General features: G+C 41.7%; 1 protein-coding gene across 3 annotated transcripts in view; it reads right to left on the bottom strand.

Moving 5' to 3' along the window:
• Nucleotides 1-27379, bottom strand: part of LOC140389814 (guanine nucleotide-binding protein subunit beta-4) — a 100870-nt gene that overhangs the window by 20654 nt on the left and 52837 nt on the right. Inside the window, exons 2-5 of one of the 3 annotated variants that reach the window (XM_072474356.1) lie at nucleotides 12580-12753; nucleotides 8040-8143; nucleotides 1745-1783; nucleotides 1545-1651 (exon numbers count right to left, since the gene is read on the bottom strand). In XM_072474356.1, the coding sequence (XP_072330457.1) occupies nucleotides 1545-1651; nucleotides 1745-1783; nucleotides 8040-8096 (203 nt within the window). In that variant the 5' untranslated portion in view covers nucleotides 8097-8143; nucleotides 12580-12753. The remainder of the gene's footprint in view (nucleotides 1-1544; nucleotides 1652-1744; nucleotides 1784-8039; nucleotides 8144-12579; nucleotides 12754-27379) is intronic. The other 2 variants (XM_072474355.1, XM_072474354.1) reach the window with 2 other exon arrangements.

Here is a 27379-nt window from a genome sequence, read left to right as displayed (position 1 = left end):
GCCATAGATAGCACAAAAAAGAAATTTCACTCAAACAAAAAGAGCTCAGAGATTTTAGTTTTGAGGAGAGATTAGAGAAATTGATACTTCATCACCCCCACCCCACATTAGAACAACAAAACGGATTTGACACATATTCAAAATTGAGGGGACTTCATAAGGCAAGTTCACTAGTTGGTGGTTTGGTAATGAGAGAGCATGAATTTGAGAGTCCAAAAATACATATTCTTTAAATAAACAAAGAGGATGTTTAGAATAAGAAACGTACCAGCAACAACAAAGAATAGAATCAGAACCCTAACTTTTGAAAATAAATCAGACACAAATTTGGAAAAAGTAAAAGGGGAAAAGACAGGAAATGGTGAATAACCCTCAGAGTATCAGTACTAATAATTATAGCCTATTAAAAAAATCTGACTTGATAAAACTTCACCATTAAATTATTGTTCCTGCCAAAATGTTATATCAGCTTGAACACTTAATTGACAATATTGCCCAAAGTCTTATCTTTAACCCATGTCAAGATGACATTACATCACAAATCTGAAAATCAGAGATTAACTGCAACAACAAAAAATTAACCTGATTGAACATCATTAAAACGTACCATTAATTATTAAGTTATTCCCATCACAATATTTAGGGGCTTAATGATGCCAGGACAATGCTTTTCTAAATATGCAGGCTGTTAATAACTTTTAAAAACATTTTCATGCAATGTGGACATCTGGAAAGGCAAGGATTTATTGCCCATCCCTAATTGCCCTTAACCTGAGCGACTTGCTAGGCTATTTCAGAGTGCAATTAAGAGTCAACAACCTTGCTGTGCATCGGGCATCACGTATAGATCAAATCAGATAAGGAGAGCAGATTTCCTTCCCTAAAGAACATTAGTGAAGCAGATGGGTTTTTAAGATTACAGTTTCTTAGTTACCATTACTGGCTAGCTTTAAATTCCAGAAGTTTTATTAATTAATTGAATTTACTTTCCACCAACCATAGTAGGGTTTGAACCCGTGACCCCAGAGCATTAACCTGGACCTCTGGATTACAAGTCCAGCAACATTACCACTACACACCGTCTCCCTCTATTATTGGCCACCACTGACCACTACAAAGTCCACTTAGGATCATCTATGACCACAACCTAATTTTTACATTCCGTGGTAAAATTATGTTGCAAAGATTTATCAATGTAACATTATTTTTATCATTGCTTTCTGTAAATCACTAATTTCAAGACCGAGCCACATCGCTAAGTACACCATTACAACAATTTCTCCAGACATAATTGCAAAGCATTATAGGTTAACTCTGCATGTGCAAACTTCAAAAGCACCAAAGCCAAGGAAGACCTCTAGCTATTAGCTATCAAAATCAAAAGAAAGAAATGCCATTAGAATTGAATGGCTTCTTGCTGATTGGACTAAAACTTGCTGTTGGCACACTGCAAGGATTTTAATGAATACAGTATATGCGAGTTATAATTGCAAGTTACTGAGCTAACTGATCAGAAAATAATATGTCAATATTCAAACACTGACCTGGAGTCTGATCCCCAGTGCATGGCATAGATTTTAGCCAAATGTCCCCTCAGTGTACGCCTTGTGCGTATTTGGATTCGACCAACTGAATCCAGACCAGCTGTGATCTGGAAAAAAGTTTTAGTTAGCTGTATTACAAAACTGGAAAAGAACAAAGGTAAATACATCTGATCGGTCTAATTTCCATTAAACGTGTTTACCTGGGCTAGGGTGGAATCACCACATGCTTTTCTTGCATCCTGCAATGACAAACAAAATTGAACTTACTACATATTTAAGACAAGTAATAAATCTAATGCCACTCTTAACGTCATTTGGCTTATTTTTAATAATGATGTCGGGCAGGGGTAGCACGGTGGCGCAGTGGTTAGCATTGCTGCCTCACGGCGCCGAGGTCCCAGGTTCGATTCCAGCTCTGGGTCACTGTCCGTGTGGAGTTTGCACATTCTCCCCGTGTTTGCGTGAGTTTCACCCCCACAACCCAAAGATGTGCAGGCTAGGTGGATTGGCCACACTAAAATTGCCTCTTAATTGGAAAAATTAATTGGGTACTCTAAAGTTATTTAAAAAAATAATGATGTTGGTCTTTCATCTATCTTCATTATGAAAGTTGGCGTACTATGTACAACTTTCTCCACTGATCTCTATTCTTCTCTGCCCTCACTGCCTGTCCTATCAAGAGGCCAGTCCACATTCTGATATTATCTATCCATGCCATCTTGGGTCTCCCATGTGCACATTTTTCAAGTGTTTTATCTTGCATTTCCTTTTTCCAAACACTCCCGTTCGTATCACATGTCTGAAGTATGTGAGCTATCTTGATATCACTGCTTCAAGCAAGTCCCTCTTAACACCTTAATAGTGATAGCATCATGCTAATAAACTAACCTTCCTGGATTAGATAATTTATAGATGCGGCATACACCTTCCAAACCCACAGCCTCCACCACCTTGAAGGACAAGAGCAGTAGGTGCACAAAAACACCACCACCTTCTTGTTCCCCGCCAAGCCACACACTTGTAAACATTTCATGGTTACTTCACCATCACTGGATCAAACTCCTGTGACTCCCTCCCTAACAACACTGTGGGTGCACCTACACCACATGGACTGCAGCGATTCAAGGTGGCTGCGGCTCACCACTACCTTCTCCATGGCAACTACGAATCAGCAATAAATGCTGGTCTAGCCAACAATGCCACCATCCCATAAAAAAACATTTTAAAAAGAATTTGTCAGTCAAGTTTTAATCGTCACAGACTGCATGCCTGTGGTCAAAAATCAGTGCAGGTCTGCTGCTGCGTCTCCGGTATTACTCTGGGCCTCCTACTTCCTGTTCATTTTAGATGCCGCACCACAGTGTGGCAGAATCAGGAGCTCCCATCACTGTAAGCAGCAATGTTCAAAAACCATGGCAGCAATAGAAGATAGGAATTGTGGGGCTGTATTATGCAGGAAACTATAGGACTATTTGAAGCAAAGAAGAGAATGTAAATTAGAAGAAAGGAATTCTAGGCTTAGAGAAGTTCTGATGGTAAGGAGGGGAACAGAGAGAAACCGGAAAGATCACAGTGAAAGCAGAGAGAGAGGTGGGAGCAGAATAGAAGAACCCAAAAGCTGCACTGGTGGGGGCAATTCTTCCACCCCCATCCCAACCCCATGCAGAATTTGGATGGTAGGAGTGGCACTGAGAATGTAGATGAGTATGCACCTAGCGGATAAATCAAGTACCTTCACTCCTCTTATTCCTCTTCAAGCTTTCATACGTATGACCTCTCGATATGAAGGTATAATAGGTATACACTGGTATCAAGTTACTAGTGTTTCAATATAAAAAGCAGTGTTTTTGATAAGCAGTTACATTGCAAGATTTAAGAAATCTGCCTAATTTTAATTTATGTTTGCACAGTTCAAACATTGTTGCTTTCCAAGTTAGGCTTAATGAAATCAATACCTGAAATTGTTGTTAATTCATTTGTTTTGCTGAATTTTATTTTTACAAATTTAAATTCTATTGCCTTATTTTCTTGGTCAATCATTTTGTGCATGCTCAATTCTCTTACTTTCTGCGAATACGTTATGTGAAGTAATTTGCTTTTGACTAGTAGTAGATAACCAGTGGATGAGGCGTGATCAGATGCAATCTGCAAGGACCATGCAACCAGAAATAAATGGCTGCAGGTTTGAAATGCTGGGATTAACTTTTCCCAAAATGAACAAAGAGCACCGAAGGACGAGGCATGCAGGAAAAAGAAGGAAGGAAAGAGGGACGGACCATGGAGGGATATAAAATATGACTATTTTATATTTGAGGTGCAGATGTAATAGGAACATAGGAATTAGGAGCAGAATTAGGCAATTCAGCCCTTCAAGCCTGCTCCGGCATTCAATCAGATCATGGCTGATATCTTCCTGGTCTCAAATCCACCTTTCTACTTGTTCCTCAAATGCCGTTAACCCATTTAAAAAAAATCAGAAATATATCTATCTCCTTCTTGAAACTATTTAATGACTCCGATTCCACTGCACTATGGGGCAGCGGGTTCCACAAATTCACCACACTCTGCGAGACTTAGTTCCTGCTCGTCTCAGTCTAAATCTACCGTCTCTCAACCTATATAGAATCACAGAATCCCTAGTGCAGAAGGAGGCCATTCGGCCCATCAAGTCTGCACCGACCCTCTGAAAGAGCACCCTAACCAGGCTCAATCCCCCACTCTATGCTTGTAACCCCACCTAGGGACAATTTAGCATATCCAATACACCTAACCTGCACATCTTTAGACTGTGGGAGTAAACTGGAGCACCCGGAGGAAACCCATACAGTCACAGGAAGAATGTGCAAAGCTCCACACAGAGTTTCCAGAGGTCAGAATCGAACCCAGGTCCCTGGTGCTGTGAGGCAACAGTGCGAACCACTGCACCACCGTGCCGTCCGTATCTGTGACCTCTCATTCTAGATTGCTCTACAAGGGGGAACATTTGGTCTACATTTACTTATCAATCCCTTTTAGTATCTTGTATACCATGATCAGATCCCCTTCTAAACTCCAGAAAGCAGAAGCCCAACGGTTTAAACTCTCCTCATACATCAACCCTTTCATCCCCGGAATCAGTCTTGTGAATCTCCGCTGAACTGCCTCCAATGCCACCACATTCTTCCTCAAATAAGGAGACCAAAAATGGAAACAATACTTCAAATGTGATCCTTTCCGAACAGGCGCCGGAATGTGATCCTCCCCGAACAGGCGCCGGAATGTGGTCCTCCCCGAACAGGCGCCGGAATGTGGCGACTAAGGGCTTTTTACAGTAACTTCATTTGAAGCCTACTTGTGACAATAAGCGATTTTCATTTCATTTCACTATACAATTGCAACAACACTTCTCAACTTTTATACTCCAGTCGTTTTGCAATAAACGCTAACATCCATTTGCCTTTTTAATTACATGCTGCATACTGAATTTCTGCGATTCATGAACAAAAACACCCAGATCCCTCTACCCAGACACATTTTGAATCAGCTTTCCATTTAGGTAATAATTTGCCTTTCTATTTTTTCGGCCAAAATGGATAACTTCACGCTTATCTGCATTAAACGATGCCAAAATACGTCAGAGGGCACATGGGTGATGAGTTAGGAAACTGAAAGCAGCGTTTTGCAATAGCTCAAGTTTATCAAGATTTGGAAGATGGGAGGTCAGCAAGGAGAGCTTGGAAAAGCATAATCTAGAAGTAACAAAATAATGGGCAAGGATTTCAAAATATGGGCTGGTGGGGACAGACAATATTACGGAGGTGAAGAAGGCAGTATTCGAGATGAGGAAATATGGAACAAGACTTACTTTACTGATAATGAAGCAGTCAATGCCAGCAGGACCAAGGATGACAAATAACAGATAACAATTACACCACATAAATATCAAGTGATCATCTCCATCGAGTCCAGATCTCCCCTCAGCTTCAAAAGAACAATCAAGACCCACACCCATTAGCAACATTTATGGGACACCACCAACCAAACTCTTAACTAGACCTACCACATCAACATGACCAAAGGAGCATTTACAGAGGTCTGCTGATATTTAAATCACTTTCTATTCAACTAAATTGTATTAGCTAATCGGAGCCAGAATGGCAGCAAGATTCCCACAGTTCTTACATAGGGTACGATACGCATCTCATCAGCAACCTTTATGGGAGGTTTAAATGGATCCTGCACAAGCATGGGCTCAGTTGTGAGGATTTCCTCAGCAATAATCATGGTCAGGTACCTCTTGGTTGCTGTCTATGGAACTGTATCTCAATACAAGTGTTTGGTTTAAGGAAAGATGCAGCAAGAAAACTGGAGTGGAAGAATTCAAAATCATGTGTTTTTAAAGGAAAACATGTTAACATTTTTGAAGGCAAAGGATATTGGGTGTGATAAAAAAAGTGTAGTTTAAATTACACTAATTACTAAGTTACACTAATATAAACAGGGCACACAATTTCCTTCATAAAAATCATGTAACTTCAAACTCAACAAACTATAACAACAAACAATGGGACTTCAATCTTTCTTCAGTCACAAGTGACTTTCTAATTTTGGTTCATTTCTTCTGCAAGTAATAAGCAGGGTGAATAAAGGTTAACCAGTAGTTGTAGTGTATTTGGATTTCCAAAAGGCATTCAATTAAGCGCCAAATAAAAAGTTACTACACAAGTGTTAGTGTTCTGCTTATGTATATTATTTTTTTAATCCATTGCTGATGTCATCAGTAAGTGCTGTGACATCATTAGTTGTTGTCACCTGTGTATATTCATATTTTAACTGCCGCAATTTCAGAGTCTTTTCTTTTACTGTTATTTATATCTTTAGAAGGACGGCACGTGGTACAGTGGTTAGCACTGGGACTACGGCGCTGAGGACCCGGATTCAAATCCTGGCCCTGGGTCACTATCCGTGTGGTTTGCGCACATTCTCCCAGTGTCTGCATGGGTTTCACACCCACAACCCAAAATCTTAACTGGACCTACCACATCAACATGACCAAAAGAGCATTTACAGAGGTCTGCTAATATTTAAATCACTTTCAATTCAATAAAATTGAATTAGCTAATCGTAACCAGAATGGCAGCAAGATGCCCACTGTTCTTACGTAGGGTACGGTACACAGGTTAGGTGGATTGGCCATGCTAATTTGCCCCTTAATTGGGAAAATAAATTATTGGGTACTCTAAATGTTTTTTTAAAAATTCTATCTTTAGCTATCTGCTCGCGTTTTTTAAACTTTTATATATATTAAAGGTTAACTTTATTAACATGTTTCGACTACCTTTTGTATTAAATTACCACAACAAGACAAGAGCTTATGCTGTTGGAGGTGATATATTTGCACGAGTAGAAGGCTAGCTTACTAACAAGAAACATAGAGTTGGGATAAATGGGTAATTTTTAGGTTGGCAAACTGTAACCAGGAGTGTCAGAGGGATCAGTGTTGGCACCTCAACTACATACAAACTATATTAATGACTTGGATGAAGGGACTGAGTATATTGTAGCCAAATTTGCAGATGATATGAAGAAAGGTAGAAAAGCAAGTTATGAGGAGGATGCGAAGGGTAAGCAAAACGATATAGGTAGGTTAAGTGAGCTGACAAAATTTGGCAGATGGAGTAAATGTGTGAAAATATGAGGTTGTCCACTAGCAGGAAGAATAGAAAAACAGAATACTATTTATGGTGTTGGAAAGAGACTGCAAAATGCTGCAGTACAGATGAACATAGCTGTTGTTTTACATGGATCACAAAAAGTCAGCATGCATGTCCAACAAGTAATTAGGAAAGCAAATGGAATGTTGGCCTTTATTGCAAAGGGGATGGAGTATAAAAGTAGTGACGTCGTGCTACAGCTGTACAGGGCATTGGTGAACCCACTACTAGGGTACCATGCACAGTTTTGGTCACCTTTCTGAAGGAGGGACATGCCTTCATCAGAAGCAGTTCAGAGGAGGTTCATGAGGCCGATTCCTGGGATGAAGGGTTTTCTTGAGGAAAGGTTCAGCAGATTGGGCCCATACCCATTGCAGTTTAGAAAAATGAGAGGTGCGCTTATCGAAACGGATTCTACGTGGACTTGACAGGTTCGATGCTAAGAGGGTATCTCCCCTCATGAGAGGAATCTAGAATTAGGGAGAAATAAGGGCTGTCCCCTTTAAGTCAGAAATTAGAAGGAATGTCTTCTCTCATAGTCATTAGTAATTGGACTTCTTCCCCAGCAAGCAGTGGAGGCTGAGTCATTAAATATATTCTAGGCCGAGTTGGACAGATTTTTGATTGAAAAAGGAGTTGAGGGTTAAATGGGAGCAGGCAGAAAAGTGGAGTTACGGCTACGATCAAAACAGCCACGAGCTTACTGAACAGTGGAGCAGGTTTGGTGCTGATTGGCCTACACTGCTTTTACTTTTTATGTCCGTAATTTAATCAAGAGTGCATAGTCGATGTAGAATCTTACCCTAATTTGATTCCGCAATTGTTCTGCTTCTTGCCGCAACTGTTCCAGTTCACTCATTGTCCTGACTTGATATCAAAATGTCCACACACTATCACGAAAGAGATCTATAATGCAAAACATCTAGTCAGCATTATTCAATTTCATTCAGTGAACAGAAAAACATTTTATATTCTGCACACTGAGATCTATTATAATACAATGTTTTCTGAGGATATTCTTAAAACAAATAGGTTAACTTAAGATTTACTCCTCACCTCACAAAAAAAGGCAAATCATCACAACTACATTTGTTTAAAAAATAGATTTTCATCTTGATATCAGAAATTAAAGTGCTAAAGAATTCAAACTTTTTGCATCACTGACAAGCACCAAGCAAATTGGTTAGATGAAAATTACAACTCTTTATAGTACTAACAATACAGTATATCAAATCAAAGTCCTTAAGCATATGATTGTACAAAGTCCAAAGATGTGCAGGTTAGGTTGGGTTACGGGGATAGGGCAAAGGAGTGGGCCAATGTGGGGTGCTCTTTCAGAGGGTCAGTGCAGACTCCTTTTGCACTGTCGGGATTCTATTCTATTCCTATCATACAAATGCTTTGAATTACATACGATATACAAGCCAGAATCACAGAAATCATCTTTCCTCATCAACATTTGCATTGTAACCATTGATTCCCTTCTCCAGATGGTTGTTAGAATCATCTCAATGTTCCGTCTACCTGTTCTATCCCCTGGTAAATGGGGACGCAGTGACACAATGGTAATGTCACTGGACAAGTAATCCAAAGACCCAGATAATACCCTTGGGGTCATGGTTTCAAATCCCAGCACAGGAGGCAATATTTAAATTTGATCAATTACTAAATCTGTGTTTGAAAATGAGTGCCAGTAAATTGAACTATCCTCATAATCCCTATTTTGCTTCACGTTCCTTGATAATTTAATTTCACAGTTCTTCTTCGCCTGCTAATTGTGCTTTTTCCCCCCCTATGTTTCTCTTAGTCTCTTCACATTCTTTCTTGTCATGCACTCCCCTGCTGCCTATGCACTTAATGTGTGCAATTTTCCTAACCTGCAACTGTTCTCTATGTCTTTATTCATCCATGGAGTCCCACTGGTGTTTATTTTGTTATTGCCTTTTAGCGGAATATATTTTTCCTGCACTCTGTTGAGTGGTTTTAAACACTTCCCATTATTGTTCTTCATCATTGTTTGCCAATAATGTTCCCATTTTATTTTCCAAAGTTCTGTTCTTAGCTCCTCAAAATCAGTTTTTCTCTGACCTATTATTCTGTATTTTGTTATGCTTATGTCATATCATAGAATTTACAGTGCAGAAGGAGGCCATTCGGCCCATCGAGTCTGCACCGGCTCTTGGAAAGAGCACCCTACCCAAGGTCAACACCTCCGCCCTATCCCCATAACCCAGTAACCCCACCCAACACTAAGGGCAATTTTGGACACTAAGGGCAATTTATCATGGCCAATCCACCTAACCCGCACATCTTTGGACTGTGGGAGGAAACCGGAGCACCCGGAGGAAACCCACGCACACACGGGGAGGATGTGCAGACTCCGCACAGACAGTGACCCAAGCCGGAATCGAACCTGGGACCCTGGAGCTGTGAAGCAATTGTGCTATCCACAAGGCTACCGTGCTGCCCTTCATGTCCTTTGCTATTATCATCTTAAAGCATATTATATTACAGTTACTAATGCCTAGATGTTCTCCTCATATTATTTCTCTTATTTGCTCTGGTTCATTCCCCACTACTACATCCAATAGCAAATCTTGCCTTATTTTTTACATACTGGGTTAGAAAGCAATCCTGAGTACATTGTCGGAGCTCCAGTCCCTTGTTTCCTTAATCTAACTTTTCTGTCCGGGGTAGTTGAAATTGTCCTTGATTATTATTTGATGTCTATTATTCACTTTCCCAATTTGACCGCACATTTATTCCCCCATCTCCCTTCCACTTTTAGGTGGTCTGTAGCCTCCACCTTAGTATGATTGATCCTTTTTATTATCTTTTACCTCTAACCATATGGACTTCATATTTGTCTTGATGATAACCGCGTCCCTTTTTCTACTGCGATTGTTATCCCAACTAAGAACAGCTACTCCACCACACCTTTTTCCATCTCCACCTTTTCCAAATATGTCATATCCTGCAGTATTTCATTCCCATACGTGTTTTCTCTATCGCTACATCTCCATAATTCTGGTTATGTCCAATTCCTCCCAAAGCACAGATTGTCTCCTGCTCCCCTATTTTATTACAGGCAGTGTGCATTGTTCAGACATTTTAACTCGGCTGCCTCTCACTTTAGACTCCTGTTCTATAATTCAATTTATTTCTTTGTCATCACTGTCCTTCCTTTATCCTTTCCAAAATTGCCCTGCCCTATTTTGTTTACATGAAGGCTGCTTACATTTTGTGTAGATCCCTCCCCCCAATCTCACGAATTGAAACTCTTTGCCACCTTCCCTTTTATCTTTTCTGTTGCTCGGAACAGGTTCCTATCCTGGTTCAAGTGGAGCCCATCCCATCAGTTCTGCATCTTCTTGTTCCAATGCTCACACCAGTGTCCCATGAAAATGAACCCCTCTTTCCCACACCAGCCCTTTAGCCACTTATTAATTTCCTGATCTGTCTGCTCCAATGCCAATTTTCATGCAGTTTGGGCAATAATCCAGAGAATTTTATCTTTACGGTGCTGCTTGTTAATTTAGAGCTGGACTCTTTATATTCCTTCGGCAGACCTCCTCCCTGCTTCTAACCATGTCATTTGTTCCAACATGGGCCACAACTGCACTGAGCCCTCCATTTCCAAGTTCTTCTCTAGCCCCAATGATATAATGCTTACCGTGGCATTAAATAGGCAACATGCCCTTTGGGAGTTTTGGCTTTATAGGATGCTAATAATTATAGAGTCCCTTTTTACTAAAACACTTCTACTTATGCTCTTTCCCTACACCACAGTCTTTTCCTTTACCTTCACAGGTAGCAAGTATATCGTACCTGTTGGACAATAGCAGTGCCTGTGGGACTTCCTTCTAAACGCCTCCTAAATCTCTGCTACCCTGCTCCATGGAAGTCACATCCTAACTTTCCTAAATCTGACTCTGCCTTCAGCAGTCAGGTCCTAAGCTTGGAATTCCCTCCCTATGCGTCTCCTTGAAACCTATCCCTTTGATAAGACTTTAGTCACCTGCCCTAATATATCACAAAACTCAATGTCAAATTTTGTCTGATAATGCTCCTGTGAAGTATCTTGGGGCACTTTAGTACTTTAAAAGAGGCTGTTTAAATGTAATAAAAACAGAAAGTGTCGGAAAAGCTCAGGTCTGGAAGCATCTGTGGAGAGAAACTGAGTCACGGTCAAGTCCAACCTGACTCTTCTTCAGAATTGAGTTTTGAGGAGTCGTACAGACTCAAAACGTTAACTCTTGCTCCTCTCTTCACAGATGCTGCCAGACTTGCTGAGTTTTTCCAGCGTTTTCCATTATTATTTCAGATCTCCAGCCAAAGGTTGGGCCAAAGGGTCTGTTCAGTGCTGTAATGCCGAAGTAATTAATAATTACAATTGTATTTTATGAAGATAAGCTAGAACAGAAGCTTTAAAGCTAACGGCTTCTTAAAAGTCTTATTCTAAACAAGCATATAATAATGCAATTATTTTAACAACATTTATGAAAAGCACAATCCTCAGTTAACCCCTTAAGAATTTCTGTGCTATAATAAAATGGATGAACATTTCAAGATGTTAAAGACAAAGAGTAAGAAGGATTTTTCCTTCATGAGCATTTCTCAAATAGGTCAAAAATGCATTAAAGGCACAAAATGCTGAGCATTCAAAACATGTGATCCAAAAAGGGATGGGATTATATTAAACATAAAAGACCCAGTAGTTTACAGATACCTCTGACAGGAAACACATACAAACTGTTTAAGAAGGGTAATTGTTCAAATAAGCCCATCCTCAAAATCAAATGCAAACCATAGAATCCCTACAGTGAAGGGGGTCATTCGACCCATCGAGTCTGCACCAACCCTGAGAGTACCTGACGTAGGTCTACCCCCTACCCTACCCCCTTAACTCCAGAACCCCACCTAACCTACACATCTTTGGAAACTGAGGGTCAATTTAACCTGGTCAATCCACCTAACCTGCACTTCTTTGGACTGTGGGAGGAAACCGGAGAACCCGGAAGAAGCCCACACAGACACGGGGAGAAAGTGCAAACTCCAGAGAGAGAGACACCCAAGGCCGGAATTGAACCTGGGTCTCTGGCGCTGTGAGGCAGCAGTGCTAACCACTGTGCCACCATGCTGCCCCAACGTGAAGTTTCCCTTGTCCAACCATACATCACATTAGCCACTCTTCACAGTTTACTATATCTGTCGCTTCCATGATAAAATCTGTGCACACAGACAAGTTTATCATTTGCATATGCACAATTTAATTTTTAAAAATTAAAAAAATATATATATTTTTTTAAAAATCACAAAATCCACTTTTAGTTAGTGCTTACTGTTTGAAATGTTGGACAGTAAATACAGAGTATTTGATGGACTATATATCCCTTTGCATTTTACTTGTTAAATACAAGAATGTGATTATGCCATTGCATTTTGGGAGCTCAAAATCCACATTTGGGGTGAAGAATGGTCAAACAATAATCCAAACTGATACTGAATGCAGGTTCCTGGGAGAAAGAAAATAGAAGCAAGATTTGGTTACTCAGTGAGTTATATTAGGTAACATTCTCGCCCGAGACCAAAGGTTACACGTTCAAGACCCAAATTGGGTAAAAGATCACCTGCTATTATTTCGAAGAGCAGCGTGATTACTGAGGTTTACATAGAATTTACAGTGCAGATGGAGGTCATTCAGCCCAACAAATTTGAACCGGCCCTTGGAAAGAGCACCATACTTAAGCCCACACCTCCACCCTATCCCCGTAACCCCACCTAACCTTTTGGAAACTAAGGGACAATTTAGCATGGTCAATCCACCTAACCTGCATATCTTTGGACTGTTGGAGCACCCGGAGGAAACCCATGCAGACACAAGGAGAAAGTGCAAACTCCACACAGAGAGTCGCCCGAGGCCGGAATTGAACCTGGGACTCTGGAGCTGTGAGGCAGCAGTGCTAACCACTGTTGACACCGTGACAACGGCACGTTGTCAGTATCAGAGTGCTGATGAATGTTTCTCCCTCAACCAACATCAGTAAACAGAGGTTCAGATCATTAGCACTAATTGTGAAAGCTTGCTGTGCATAATTTTGTTGCTGTGCTTCCTATGTTACCACAGTGACTGCACTTCAAGAGTATATTATTGGCTAGAAAGTGCTTTGAGATGTCCTGAGTTTGATTTGTGAAAGACACTATATAAATTCAGGTTTTTCTATCTGTTTTCCTCGATACAATACAAATTGGGGCTGACGATTTAAGTTACCACAGGCGAGTCAAAAAGGCAATACTCCCAAATTGGCTCCCCTCCCAGGGGATTAACCAGATAATATTCACTCTTCTGCAGGTCCAATTTATACCCCAAAAATGAACCAAAGATCCTTAGTAGTTTCAATTATTTTGTCCTTTGAGGAAACTGGATCCGTAAAATACAAGAGCAGGTCATCAACATATAGAGACACCCTAAGCTCCACTCCAGCGCATCCCCCCCCCCCCCCTCCAATCTGCTCTATGAACGCCAGAAGCGCCTTCGCCTCTCCTATAGAGCCAATGATTTTGGTCAACTCTAAGATCCAGTACACAATTAAAGTCCGGTCCCAGAACCAGCTGGTGTATATCTAGATAATGGAAGCCAACAGATTCTTAATAGATGCCAAATCATCCAAGTTGGGAGCAGACATTGACTAGTACCAGCCAGAGACTCATTGACCACCAGGTATCTGCCATTAGGATCCGCCACAATCCTGGTAACGGAGAAGAGGTCCCGCTTATTAACCAAAATTACCACACCTCAGGCCTTTCCATCAAAGCTTGAGTGAAACACATGCCCCACCCACCCCCTCCTCAGTCTGGTCTGATCTCTTACCCGCAAGTCAGTCTCCTGTAAAAACATCACACAGCATTTAGATTCCTTAGGCGAGTAAAAGTACTCAACCTCTTCACTAGACCACCCAACCCCCTAACAATCCAGGTGTCTAACCCACATTGGGGATCTCCCACCCCACCTCATCACGGAATCAGCCATTTCCACCGTCAGGGACTATGAAGTAAAAACTCATGCAGTACAGGCCAAAGGCTCTCCCAAGATGACTGCCAACCCCACCCAGAGTAGAACAAAGAAAGTCCTCCCATCACCATCAGCAACCAATCCCTCCCTCCTCCACCCACTCCCACCAAATACACAAACTGAAACTAAACCCAAGATCCAAATTCCCTCCCCGCAAGCCCCAAACCAGGTGCCAAAGCCTGCCAACCTGACCAACCGCGTTCAATAGCTGCAGCTCCTCCTCCCTTTCGCTAGCCTTGTTTATTGCCAGCGGGGCAGCCCCCCTCCAGTTCCCAGGACAAAGAAAAAGACAATGAGATTGCCCACCTTGGGAAAAACATTCCATATAGTACAGTCCCCATCATAAAAAAACCACAATCAACCCTACAAATAGAAAAACTAATTTTATCAACAAACAACAACTATATACAGGAAATCCCAACACCCTTTCAAACTACATACATTCAACTAGACCCAAGTCCATGCTTATTAATGAAGGCATCCGCTTCCTCATATGTGAGTGAGTAATCATGCCAGGTACACCACCCTGAACCAAACTTCGTTTTTATACAGCACGACCTGAACCATATTAAAGGCCGACCGCTACCTCACCAGCTCAGCCCCCACGACCTGTTAAATCCTCACAAGGTTTCCTTCCTATTTCGAGTCACGGTGTTCTTTGGCCCATTTCAGGACACTCGCCTTCTCCATAAAGCTATGAAATCGTATAATGATCGCTCGAGGTGGCTCATTCGGCCGAGGCTTCTGCCCAAGTGTCCAATGGGCCCTGTCCAGCTCCAGAGGGGACGCAAGACCACTTTCATCTTCCCAAATATCAGAAGGACTCGGCCCTCCACACCCTCTGGCAACCCTACAAGCGAGGTTCTGCTTCCTTGACCAATCTTCGACTGGATTTGGATTTTTTTGTCAATTGTACAGAGGTACAGTAAAAAGTATTTTTCTGCGCGAAGCTCAAACAGATCATTTAGTACATGAAAATAAAATAAAAAGAAAATACATAAGAGGGCAACACAAGGTACACAATGTAAATACACAGACACTGGCATCGAGTGAAGCATATAGGAGTGTAGTATTAATCAGGTCAGTCCATAATAGGGTCGTTTGGGAGTCTGATAACAACAGGGAAGCTGTTTTTGAATCTGTTCGTGCGTGTTCTCAGAGTTTTGTATCTCCTGGCCGACGGAAGAAGTTAGAAGAGTGAGTAAGCCGGGTGGGAAGGGTCTTTCATTATGCTGCCCAGTTTCCCCAGTGGGAGGTGTAGATAGAGTCAATGGATGGGAGGCAGGTTTGTGTGATGGACTGGGCTGTGTTCACGACTTTCTGAAGTTTTTTGCGGTCTGTGGCCGAGCATTTACCATACCAGACTTTGATGCAGCCAGATAGGATGCTTTCTATGGTGCATCTGTAAAAGTTGGTAAGTGTTAGTGTGGACATGCCGAATTTCCTTAGTTTTCTGAGGAGGTAGAGGCGCTGCTGTGCTTTCTTGGTGGTAGAGTTGACATGGGTGGACCAGGACAGATTTTTGGTGATGTGCACCCCTAGGAATTTGAAGCCATTAATCATCTTCACCTCAGCCCCGTTGATGCAGATAAGGGTATGTACAATACTTTGCTTCCTGAAGTCAATGACCAGTTCTTTAGTTTTGCTGGCATTGAGGGTAAATTGTTGTCATTGCACCGAGATCACTGACGTCAGCATTCAATCGCTTATTCTCATCAGCCACCACCACTATCTCGGTTTCCAATGATGCAAGCTGCTTACACCTTGCCTCGTCAACGTTGTCTCCACACCCTCTAGCACCTCACCATGCTTATTTAGTGCCTCGGCGGTCTTATGTTTCACCCAGACGGGGCCCAGCGCTTCCTAAAACGACTCTCCGACATCAACTTCCATTGCTAGTCAGTCAACATGTTCGTCAAGCTCTTTTGCGAGCATACCCGAGAACATGTCTGCAGTTATTGGGACGGCTGTTGTCGACAATGCTGCCACCGCCATTTTCTCTTGATGACCTGCACAAAGCCTCCACGTCTGCTGAATTATCTTCTTTGGGCGTTTTGTTTACTTTTGGCATGTGCTTAATGGGGGAACCCTGTACATTTTGATCCAGAATGCTTTCCTGCAAAAATCTCCCAAAAAATCAGGCAAAAAGGCCCAAAAAGCACGGATCCTGGTTGGAGCTACCTAGTGAGCGACCTCCCCTCATATGCCACCACCCGAAGTCTCAATAACGTTAACACATCAGTCATGATACATCATAGCTTTCCAATAATGCATCGAACAAAGCAGATTTGGTACTTTTAATTAATTATCGCTAGCTCACACAGGATCAGAATTCTTAAACAATTAATGCGCATGAAGCCACAGTATACTTTCTGGACCTGAACAACAATACGGTGGGGGAGCCAAAGCTTCGATGATGATCTTGCAATGTAACAATTAAAACATTCTAAACATTAAGAATCTTCAAAGCTTAGTTTACCTGCGTAGGAAAAGAAAACCATGCAAGATTATAAACTTTTATGAATAAGGACCTATTTACAAGTATCCACCCAAAGTCCTGCTACAATTATAAAGTGCTTTGGTGAGACCACACCCGAAATACTGGCTAGAATTCCCCAGTCGTTGCAATTCACTTTTCCCACCGGCAAACCACCCCCACCCACAGGTTTCCCAGCGGCATGGGGTGGCTTCAATAGTAAATCCAATTGACAAGCGGCAGGAAGGTTATCCATAGAAGCTCTACATTGCAGAATGAGGTCATGCGGCCATCGAGTCTGCACCAACCCCCAGAAAGAGCACCCTACTCGGGTCTACTCTCCACCCTATCCCCATAACCCCACCTACCTGCACGTGCCTGGACATCAAGGGATAATTTAGCATGGCCAATCCATTTAATCTTCACATCTTTGGACTGTGGAGGAAAATTGGAGCACCCGGAGGAAACTCTCAGACATGGGGAGAATGTCCCACACAGACAGTCACCCAAGGCTGGAATCAAACCCAGGACTTTGGCGCTGTGAGGCAGCAGTGCTAGCTACTGTGTCAGGACTGAGATGAGGAGAACTATTATACTTAAAAGGGTTGTGACTCTTTGGAATTCTCTAGCCCAGCAAGTGGCGATGTGCCATCATTGAGCCTATTTAAGGAAGACAGAGACAGTTTTTTTGTCTCTCAGAGAACCGAGGAATATGGGGAGCAGGTAGCAAAGTGGAATTGAAGCTCAAGATCAACCATAATCATGCTGAATGACAGAGCAGGTTCAATAGGCCAATTGGCCTTCTGCTCCTATTTCTTATGTTCAAAGTGTCATGCTATTAATTCTTGCACCAAAATCTCAATTGGAAAATCTGAACAGATGCAAATATGTACAGATAGAGCAGAATGGGTCTCTTCCAAACTGAGAACACCCATTTTAAGCGCAAAAGTTAGACATGCCCAATTGAAAAATCCCATGTCTTAGTTAATGATATAATACTTTTAATTTTCACTAATCTGACGACAGAATGGGAAAAATGGAGATGAAAAAATAAAGGTATTCTTGCGAGGAATATCTTATTTTGTGACCAAACTTATTGGGCGGGATTCCGACGGCCGATAGATGGTTAGAACCAATCCGCCAGGAACTCGGCCAGTTTTCCTCCAAGAATCGCGGGGGGCCTCTGTCAATGGCCCACTACCCGCGCCGTGTAGTTCGCGCGCAAGAGATTCCCGAGTGATTGTCCGGGGACCGGAGAATCGCGGGAGCGGCATAAACGCCCATTCTCCGCCCTCACGCCGATCGCGATTTCGCCATGGAGGCTAGGAGAATCCAGCCCACTGTCTTTGTTCAAAGAACCCGAATTTTCAATAGGAGGAGGTTCATTTTTTTTTCTTTCTGGAATGGCATGTTTTATTCCCTTCCCCAAAATTTTCTCTTCTGAAGTGATAGATTGTGAGCTGCAGTTCAATGGACATGGCTAACACAACACACACAAATGTCAGTAGATTACAGGACCATCATAGGTAATCCCAATCCAGTCTTCAAAATAGACTTAGAAGTGGAGTCAGTATACATGGATCAAGAACAGGAATTATTTTCGCTGGATCACTGATACCAATTGTGATGTCCCAACTGCTGCTCTGGCTGGATTATGAAAGTGTACTTTTGCTTTACACTGGGCCTCAAATTGGAAAGAATTAATATAGGCTGCAGCAAAAAAAAGACCAAGGACAGAAATAAATGTGTGGTTTTAGTGGGTTTTGCAGGTCAAAGTAAAAAGATTCTATGGCATTACAGAAAGTACTTTCCCAAAGTCTTGATTGGCATTCTGTCCTCAACTAACACCACTAGAATAGATTATCTGGTCATGTGCCTCATTTATTGTTTATGAGGCTTTGCTGTGCACAAATTAGCCGTATTGTTTGCCAACAATGCAAGTGACCACAGTTCAAAAACAATCATGTTTTTATTTCTTCAGTCTAATGTAGCCTATTAATACAATGTAACATATTAGATGCAGACTCCAAATTGAATATTTTAGGGGAGAAGGTTGAAAAATCACTAGAACACGTGTTCTGCAAGAGATAAAATATTAATTAAGTTCAATTTCATAACTTGCCATCATGGGTTTGGAAGTCATGACCAGGTCAGTACCATATCTCTGTAAAATGCTGCAAAAAAAATTTGTTAGATTATGGATCGAAAAGAATGCAAATATCTACCAAAGCCATTTTAAAATTTTCTCTAAAAATTGTTTTAAATAAGATAATTCTGTAAGACTATCATACCCTAGAATTTCAACAGCCTCGGTGTATAATGGAGGCAGGTGCAAATTAAACATTGCCATAGTTCCAAAAGATTTATTTTTGATAAATACATCTATTGAACATACTCGCAATTACTGCTCCCAAGACTAAATCTACATACACATGCTTCCAAAATCTATTCTTTTTTTTTTGAAGGGTAAGAAAAGGTGTAAAATTATGGAAACCAGCCAGAGCATGATTTATCAGAATTCATAAATGATCAATGACCAACTGATATCTCGACAGACAAATAGGAAGCTGGACTGATTGCAGCGTCGCTTGTGGAGCTTGAATGTTGATTGTTACAATGTCACTCTGGAAAAGTTTTGAAACTAGGTGCCTTAACTGCAGTTCTATTATTAAAACAGGAAGCTGTAAACCACATTTCTTTGCAATTGGTAATTTGTAGTGTAAGCAAGGAACAACAACCTTTTTATGCTGCAGGTCTTAGGGCCTTGAATCAGGCTGGATGTGCAATACAAATGCTGCCAAATTCTACGCTTCATTATGTTAAGCATCACCTTCATCCAAGTGCCCTTCATATGAAAGGCTCGCATAACAGTAAAAAGAAATTAATATAATGAAATCCTTAAAATTTGCTGAATCAGTTATTCTGACCTCAAATGTAACATGATCTTCAAGGCTTCATTGTACTATGTGTACATGTTAAAAAATATCACCCCGCTGATTTACATTAGATTTTCCAAACAACCTTCCATAATGTCAATTAGAAAACTAAAAACAAGTCCTGTCATGTTACAGTGAAATCATAACTATTACATGGTCTGATATTACTGCACTTGACACTCACTAACAGCAATTACTGCGATAACAGTATAAATATAATGCTTATATATAACCACTGGGATGTTCTGGGAAGAGCTTGGCAAACTTTGCAGGTTAAACCAATATGAACATTTTGCCCCAATAGTAAAACTAAAACCATTACAACATTAAACTTTTTAAAAAGCCAGACAGTTCTACAGTTGCCATCATAAAGCCAGTCATCAAGTTTTTGTAACTTGGGCAAACACTCAATACCAGAAGTTTCCTTAATGCTGAGTTTCACACATGACACAGCAACAAGGCATCACTAGATAGAGGGCACATTAACAACATATATCCATGCTTTGTTCTTGTAGCATCTAATGTGGTACCTTATTGGATTTCCCTCATCCATGATATCTTGGTGAATTCTTCAAAACATACAATCAAATTAGTCAGACAAGACTTTCATTTTCCAAGCCATGCTGAGTGTCCCCCAACATGCCTCTTCTTTGTCTTAAGTCATATATTGTGTCCTTAATGATTCCTTCAAGTAGCTTACTAATTCTGACTTCTGATTGGAACTATATTGATTAGCCTCCTTGCAATCTGTGGATACTCAATCAAGATGGTTTTAGGAGATTTAGCTTTCTTTTGACAAGCACAAAAAAAAATTAAAGCAACTAGCCCAAAAACAGAAAGCTGCCAGCGAAAAGATTTTAAATCAAGGGTAGATTCATAAAGCACAATGCCAATTTACATCCAGTAGGAGCTCAAACTGTACGAAGTAATTATATCAGATTAACTTAGTACAATTTGTTCAAATGTGTCCACCTGGGTGAAGCTTTTCAACCACATTAATCCAGTTGATCTTAAACCCACATCGTCTTTGTTGTGCCTCAGTTGATAAGGCATTCAATAGAGTAGAATGGGAGTATCTTTTTGTGGTCTTGGAGAGGTTAGGGTTTGGGCCCAAGTTTGAGTCATGGATATAACTGTTGTACAAGGCCCCATCAACTAGTGTCCGCACTAATATCATGAGCTCGGGGTACTTCCAATTAAATAGGGCAACCAGACAAGGGCCGTCTGTCTCCGCTCCTGTCCTTGGCAGGCAGGGTCCAGTCAATTAAGATGAACATTTTGACAAGACTTTTGTTTTTGTTCCAGTGTTTGCTGGTTTTCCTCCCTAAATCCCCTATTGGGGGAGTCGAGCGAGAAGTTGATTACATCCTTTATATGGGTGGGCAAGACCGCGAGGATTCGTAGGGCAGTCCTTCAAAGGGATAGACAGTTAGGGGGCTTGCCATTGCCAAACCTGATATTTTACTACTGGGCAGCTAATGCGGAGAAGGTGTTGGGGTTGGTGAACAGGTCCGGGAGCCATCAAAGTCGTGTAAAGGTCTTTGAGCATGAGCGACGGCTCCCTCCCGTTCTCTCCGACAAAGTATTCGGCAAATCCAGTGATTGTTTCAACTTTGAAGATATGGAGACAATTTTGACAACATTTTAAGTTGGGGTCAGTGTCGAAGCTGGCTCCCATTTGTGCTAATCATCTGTTCAAGCCTGCGAAATTGGATGCCATCTTCGGAGTGTAGGAGAGGAAGGGGCTGGACAGGATGGATGATCGGTTCCTGGGGGGGCAGTTTGCTAGTCTAGAGGAATTGACATAAAAGGTTGGGCATTCACGTTCAGACTTATTTAGATATTTACAAGTTCGCAACTTTGCGAAATGGATTTTCCTGACATTTCCTATGGCACCGCCAACCTTTTTAACGGACAGGGTTCTTTCGCTCACAGGGTTGGAGGAGGAGAGTACTTCCAGTATTTATGCATGGATTATGTTGGAGGATTCAGTGTTGGTGGAGGGGGTTACAGTGAGGAGGCATTAGGCTTGGTTTAATCCAACTCAAGGTAGTTTATAGGGCGCACCTGGCTAAGTCCGGAATGAGTCGCTTCTTTGCAGGAGTGGATGACAAGTGCGAGAGCTGTTCTAGAGGCCCGGCTAACCACATGCACATGTTTTGGTCTTGCCCCAAGCTTGTGGGTTTCTGGTCTCCTTCTTTAGCACCATGTCGGCGATTCTGAAAATTGAGTTGGAGCCCTGTCCCTTAGTGGCCATATTTGGGATGTCAGTCTTGCCGGAGCGGCAGACGGGCATGGGGGCCAATGTCCTGGCCTTCTCCTCGCTGATTGCCCAGAGGTAAGCACTGCTGGGATGGAGGTCTGCATCTCCATCCAGTGCCTCAGCATGGCTAGGAAATCTGATGGAGTTCCTATACCTCGAGAAAGTCAAGTACACCGTGAGGGGAGCAATGAAGGGGTTTTATCGAAGATGGCAACCATTTATTGTCCACTTCAAGGAATTGATCACCGTTAGTTGCTGGGGGAGGAGGGGATTGGGCTGTGTGAGGGTTTTTGTGTGTGTATGTGTCTGTTATTTTTTCCTGTTATTTTGTATTATATAAAGTGAAAAATGTGAATAAAATATATTTTTTAAAGTGTTTATTTCTGGGGCATTCCTTCGAGTGGCAATCATCATCAGATTGCCTCGCCATGCCCACTTATCTACACCAAATATCTTCCGTATAGTCTCATCCAATCTTCCGACTCAAGCCGGGTGAGATCCAGGCAGTGGAGATTCCTCAGAAGCCCAGCAAGCACAAGCCCCCGTTTCTTTTTTTAAGTGCAACTGGCTGCCACAGCCGAAAACGAGGTACGTTTAAAGATTACGAACCTAGACCAGACCCCAACAGTGGCTAGGATATTGGACCAAAACCCCAATATTTTAATTTACTTGTTATACTGTACAGAAAGAAAGATTCACTCCAGGAGCGAATGAAAGTGCATGAAAAAAAAAAAAAAGGGGCTTTGGCATTTCTAATACAAAAATTTATTTTGAATACAATATTAAACCTTTTAACTTCACACCTGAAAAAAAAAGCTGACAATGACCCCTTATAATAATAATCTTTTAGAATAATCTTTATTGTCACAAGTAGGCTTACATTAACACTGCAATGAAGTTACTGTGTAAATCCCCTAGTCGCCACACTCCGGTGCCTGTTCGGCTACACAAGAGGGAGAATTCAGAATGTCCAATTCACCTAACGACACGTCTTTTGGGACTTGTGGGAGGAAACCGGAGTACCTTGAAGAAACCCACGCAGACTCGGGGAGAACAAGCACTACTACTCAATTTCTCATTAAAGAACAAGAAAAGAAACATACAGCTCTCAATTGATCTTAAAATTAGCATGGCATAGAGTAATACTTGCTTTAGAAAACAGATTTGGTTCCTGTTAGAACTACTTCAGACTCTGGTTTAATATCTTCAAAAAACTGGTTCACCTGGCGTGTTTCAGCTTCTTCCTGGTCCCCAGACAAGACTGTTCTGCTTTACATGTTATTACTCTTTTATACCTACCCTACTGTGAGAGAATTGTGGACTCAAGGTCAGGCAGATCAAAATTCATCTCCTCTCACCCAAAGCTTTCCCAAAACCGAACTGCCTCTCTATGTTCCTGAGCTCCACCAAGCAATAACTTAATCTCTCCAAGTTGAAAAACAAATTATATGTAGGCTGCAAAACACATTACCTCCTCAGGGACTTCCCCAGACAAACCAAATTCCTCTGGTTAATATCACCTGTTGTTTCCTATAAGTTCCCAGGCCTTTAAAAAATCATTTTTAAAAACATGACCACTGCAGTCAAACTATAACCCCAGGCTTTAAACCCTTAAATTGTCCCAACATTTAGAAGCCGAAAGTCCCAAAATCGTCCGTTCATCAAAAGATCCAACCAAATAGATGTAATCTGCAGGATGGGGACGGAGTGATCAGCCACACAATTTTGAAAGCCATAACTGAATCTGCCTCCAGAACACTCTCCAGCAATGCATTCCAGGTCATAATCACTGGATTCAAAAAAAGGTTGAGTCTCATGCCACCTTTCATTCTTCTGTTAATTACCTTAAATCTACATCCTCTGGTTGTCAGCCTGTCAACAAAAACAGTTTCTCTCCGTCTACTCTGACTAAACCCCTAATTAGCATCTCTCCCAATTAATTTCCTCTCAATCTCCTCTTCCCCAAGGAGAAGTACTGAGGCAACGAGAAATGTCTTCATTTTCAGGGTTGTGACCTTTGGAATTCGTGGTGGATGCTTAGTCAATGAACATATTAAGGACTGAGAGCGATTGAGTTTTGGGCACGAAGGAAGCCAATGGATATGGAGATAGGCAGGAAAGTGGAGTTGACATAGAGGTTTAGCCCATGATTTTAATGAATATTGGAGCAGACTTGGAGTGCATGGCCTCCACCTATTTCTTCTGCTCTGAAAAACAATGTCACTGTGCAATAAAGTGATTGAGAATATTTTGAAATCAATCGGAGAACAAAAAACTCAATTTTGATGTAAACCAGAGGGCAACAAACTACTGCAGGGTATTGGGCAACAATCATCACAAGACATTAAATATTAATTTTAAAGATGGAATTTCCCAGCACCATCGCACCACCTCTTATGATTAAAAAAAATTAAACACAATTAAGTGAAACTCAACAGAATTTGGCACACGTAGATGAAGAAATCAATATTATGGTGATAAGGAATCTGTCAAAATGAAATTCTATGTTTGGATCACATATTTATATAAAATCAACTATACAAACTGGCCTGAACTCAAATATTGACTACTAGGTGTAAGAAAAGGAGACAAAGAAACAACTTGCACCACTATCACACATCTCCTGATAATAGCACAGAAGGGAATTTTATTCATTCATAGAATCCCTACAGTGCAGAAGGAGGCTATTCGGCCCAACGAGTCTGCATCGACCCGCTGAAAGGGCACCCTACCTAGGCCCACTCCCCCGTTTTATCCCCTCAACACGACCTAACCTACACATCCCTGGACACGAAGGGGCAATTTTATCACGGCCAGTCCACCTAAGCTGCACAGCTTTGTACTGTGGGAGGAAACGGGAACATCCAGAGGAAACCCAAGCAGACATGGGGAGAACGTGCAAACTCCATACATGGTCACCCAAGGCTGAAATCAAACCCAGCCCTGGTGCTTTGAGGCAGCAGTGTTAACCACTGTGCCACCATGCCACCCATCAACAGCAACTTGACTAGTTATATCTACTTACACAACTGGGAAAGCAAAAGACTGTCGATGCTAGGAATCTAGCACAGGGAGATGGTGGTAAAACAATATTATTCTACTGGTAATCCTGACACCCAGGTTAATACTCCTAAGGACATGGGTTCAAATCCCACCGTGGCTGCTGGTGGAATTTTAAATTAAAGTCATAAATCTGGAACTGAAAGTTAGTCTCAGTAATGGTGACCATGAAATTGTCAACGGTTGTTGTAACTAATGCCCTTTAGGGAAGGAAATCTGCTGTCCTTACCCTATCTGACCCACATGTGACTCTAGACCCACAGCAACGTGGTTGATGCTTAACTGCCCCCTGAAATTGTTTAGCAAGCCACTCAGTTCAAGGACAATGCAGGATGGGCAACAAATGCTGGCCTTGCCAGCAATATTCACCCCATAAAATAAAAAAAACAAGAATGCTAAAGAATACTGGAATTGTTCTGCTGAAAGATCACTGACCTGAAATGTTAACTCAGCTTCTCTCTCCACAGATGTGCCTGACTTGCTCAGTATTTAAAGTGTTTTCTATTTTTATTAAGCAAAATTCAAAGTAGTGGGGAGAGGAAATGAGGGCGGGATTTTTACACGTACAGTAAATGCAAGTTCTGTTACAAAACTTGAAGGAAGGAGGAGACTGGGCTCCTCTTGCTGCTTCTTTAGTTAAGAGAGTATTTGGCATTAGGTTCCATGGTAGATATAAGCCAGGGCCAGAGTAACATACAAGAGTAAATCATTTTTAGAGTAAGAATTTTCAAGGTGAGGCCCAGGTACCAGTGCAAGAGGATCACGGGGATCTGATTTCAGTCAAATCAGGGATGCTCCATGTGAAGAGAAATGTCTTCAATTCTGTAACCTACACTTTTCCAGTATTTGTTGATTCCTCTGCTGTAAATGAACATAAAATATTTTCTGAAATGATAGCGCTGTTTTCCCTGGGGAAGCCAATGTGTGTTTAACAAGATGAGAATTATTTCCAAGTATGAAACTATTTTGTATTCCCACAAGTGCGTGCGTGGGTGTGTTTCATTATAAAAGGAAATTAGGTATATAGTATCCAGATTCTTTTTCCTTGCAGGCCATTCAAAACAAGCAGATAACCATTTTCCAGGCACTACCAGTGTTGTTCAACATTATTGCCAAAAGCTATCAAAATGGGTTAAGTGATATTTGAAAACATAGCCTTCAATTCAATAGTCAAGTTTAGATTCAGAAAGTTTTATGCCACTGAACATCAATTTCCTGGAATCATTAGAATTTGAACCAGCACGAGTGAGCTCGGATGCTAAGCCAAATAATATACATGTGATAACATAATAACATACAAGTGATCATTGCTAAGCTAATGCCAAAGGTTTACTTTGTCTATTTAGTTGGCTGTTTTATCCGTAAATCAACAATTAGCTGGCACAAATATAGTCACACCTTCTTCCAAAACCAATGGGTGCACTTCTCCCATACAATTTCTAAGTGAGGTCTCCGGTGGCAAACCTGGTGAGATTCCCGCCAGGTGGGTCAGCACGATCCATTTCACAATTCACACACATTTGGAAATAGTTTTTGTTTGTTTTGGGGGGGGGGGTCAATGCCATCCCCCCTCCCCCAACCTCAAGGATCACGGGCATCAGGGTCCTCCCAGTGGTTCCTACTTCATGCGACTCCCAGGTGAGCGTAAACAAATTCTCCCCCGTTCATGACCCTGCCCGCTTCATGGTCCCAACCTGGCACTGCCAGGTTAGCACTGCCGGGGTGTCAGGGGCACTGCCCATCTGGATCTCTGCCTATTCAGGGACTACTATGTCCTCAAGAAGCCTCCGGCATGGTAATCACAGCTGGTCTCCAGTGGTGGTCAGTAATGATTCCCGCCAGCTTCACGCTGTGCCGGCAAGGGAGGGGGAGGCGGACACCGGAGAATCCGGCCTAGACAGTCTCAACGTATTTCAATTATGATTTAAATATGCTAATCTGGTCCACACACAGTGAGAGTGAACCAGATTGTGTCAGCTGCGGCATGCCAGGAGCATCACACACTGCAAATTACTTTTCGGGCTCTCCCTATATTCTTCCGACATAACGGGATCTGGGTTGGGTGCAATGCGGACGGAGAATCACCCCCACCCCCATGTAATTAACCCGCTACTGAATTTTATTTTGGTACTATGGAAAACAACACAGCTATTTTGACTAAGCCTGAATCAACAGCAATCTGAATCATACTTGTTTACATAAATATAAAAATAGATTGTGCATGTGAATCTTACTGCTGGTAAGAAACAGTGCATTGTATAATTTACATTCAGCTTTCTGCACTTAAGGCTAGGTTAGCATAACAGTTATGTTACTGAACTAGTAATCCAGAGAC

This window comes from Scyliorhinus torazame, chromosome 14 (genome assembly GCF_047496885.1).
Source record: "Scyliorhinus torazame isolate Kashiwa2021f chromosome 14, sScyTor2.1, whole genome shotgun sequence".
Taxonomy (NCBI): Eukaryota; Metazoa; Chordata; class Chondrichthyes; order Carcharhiniformes; family Scyliorhinidae; genus Scyliorhinus; species Scyliorhinus torazame.
This window is presented reverse-complemented; position numbering and strand designations above follow the sequence as displayed.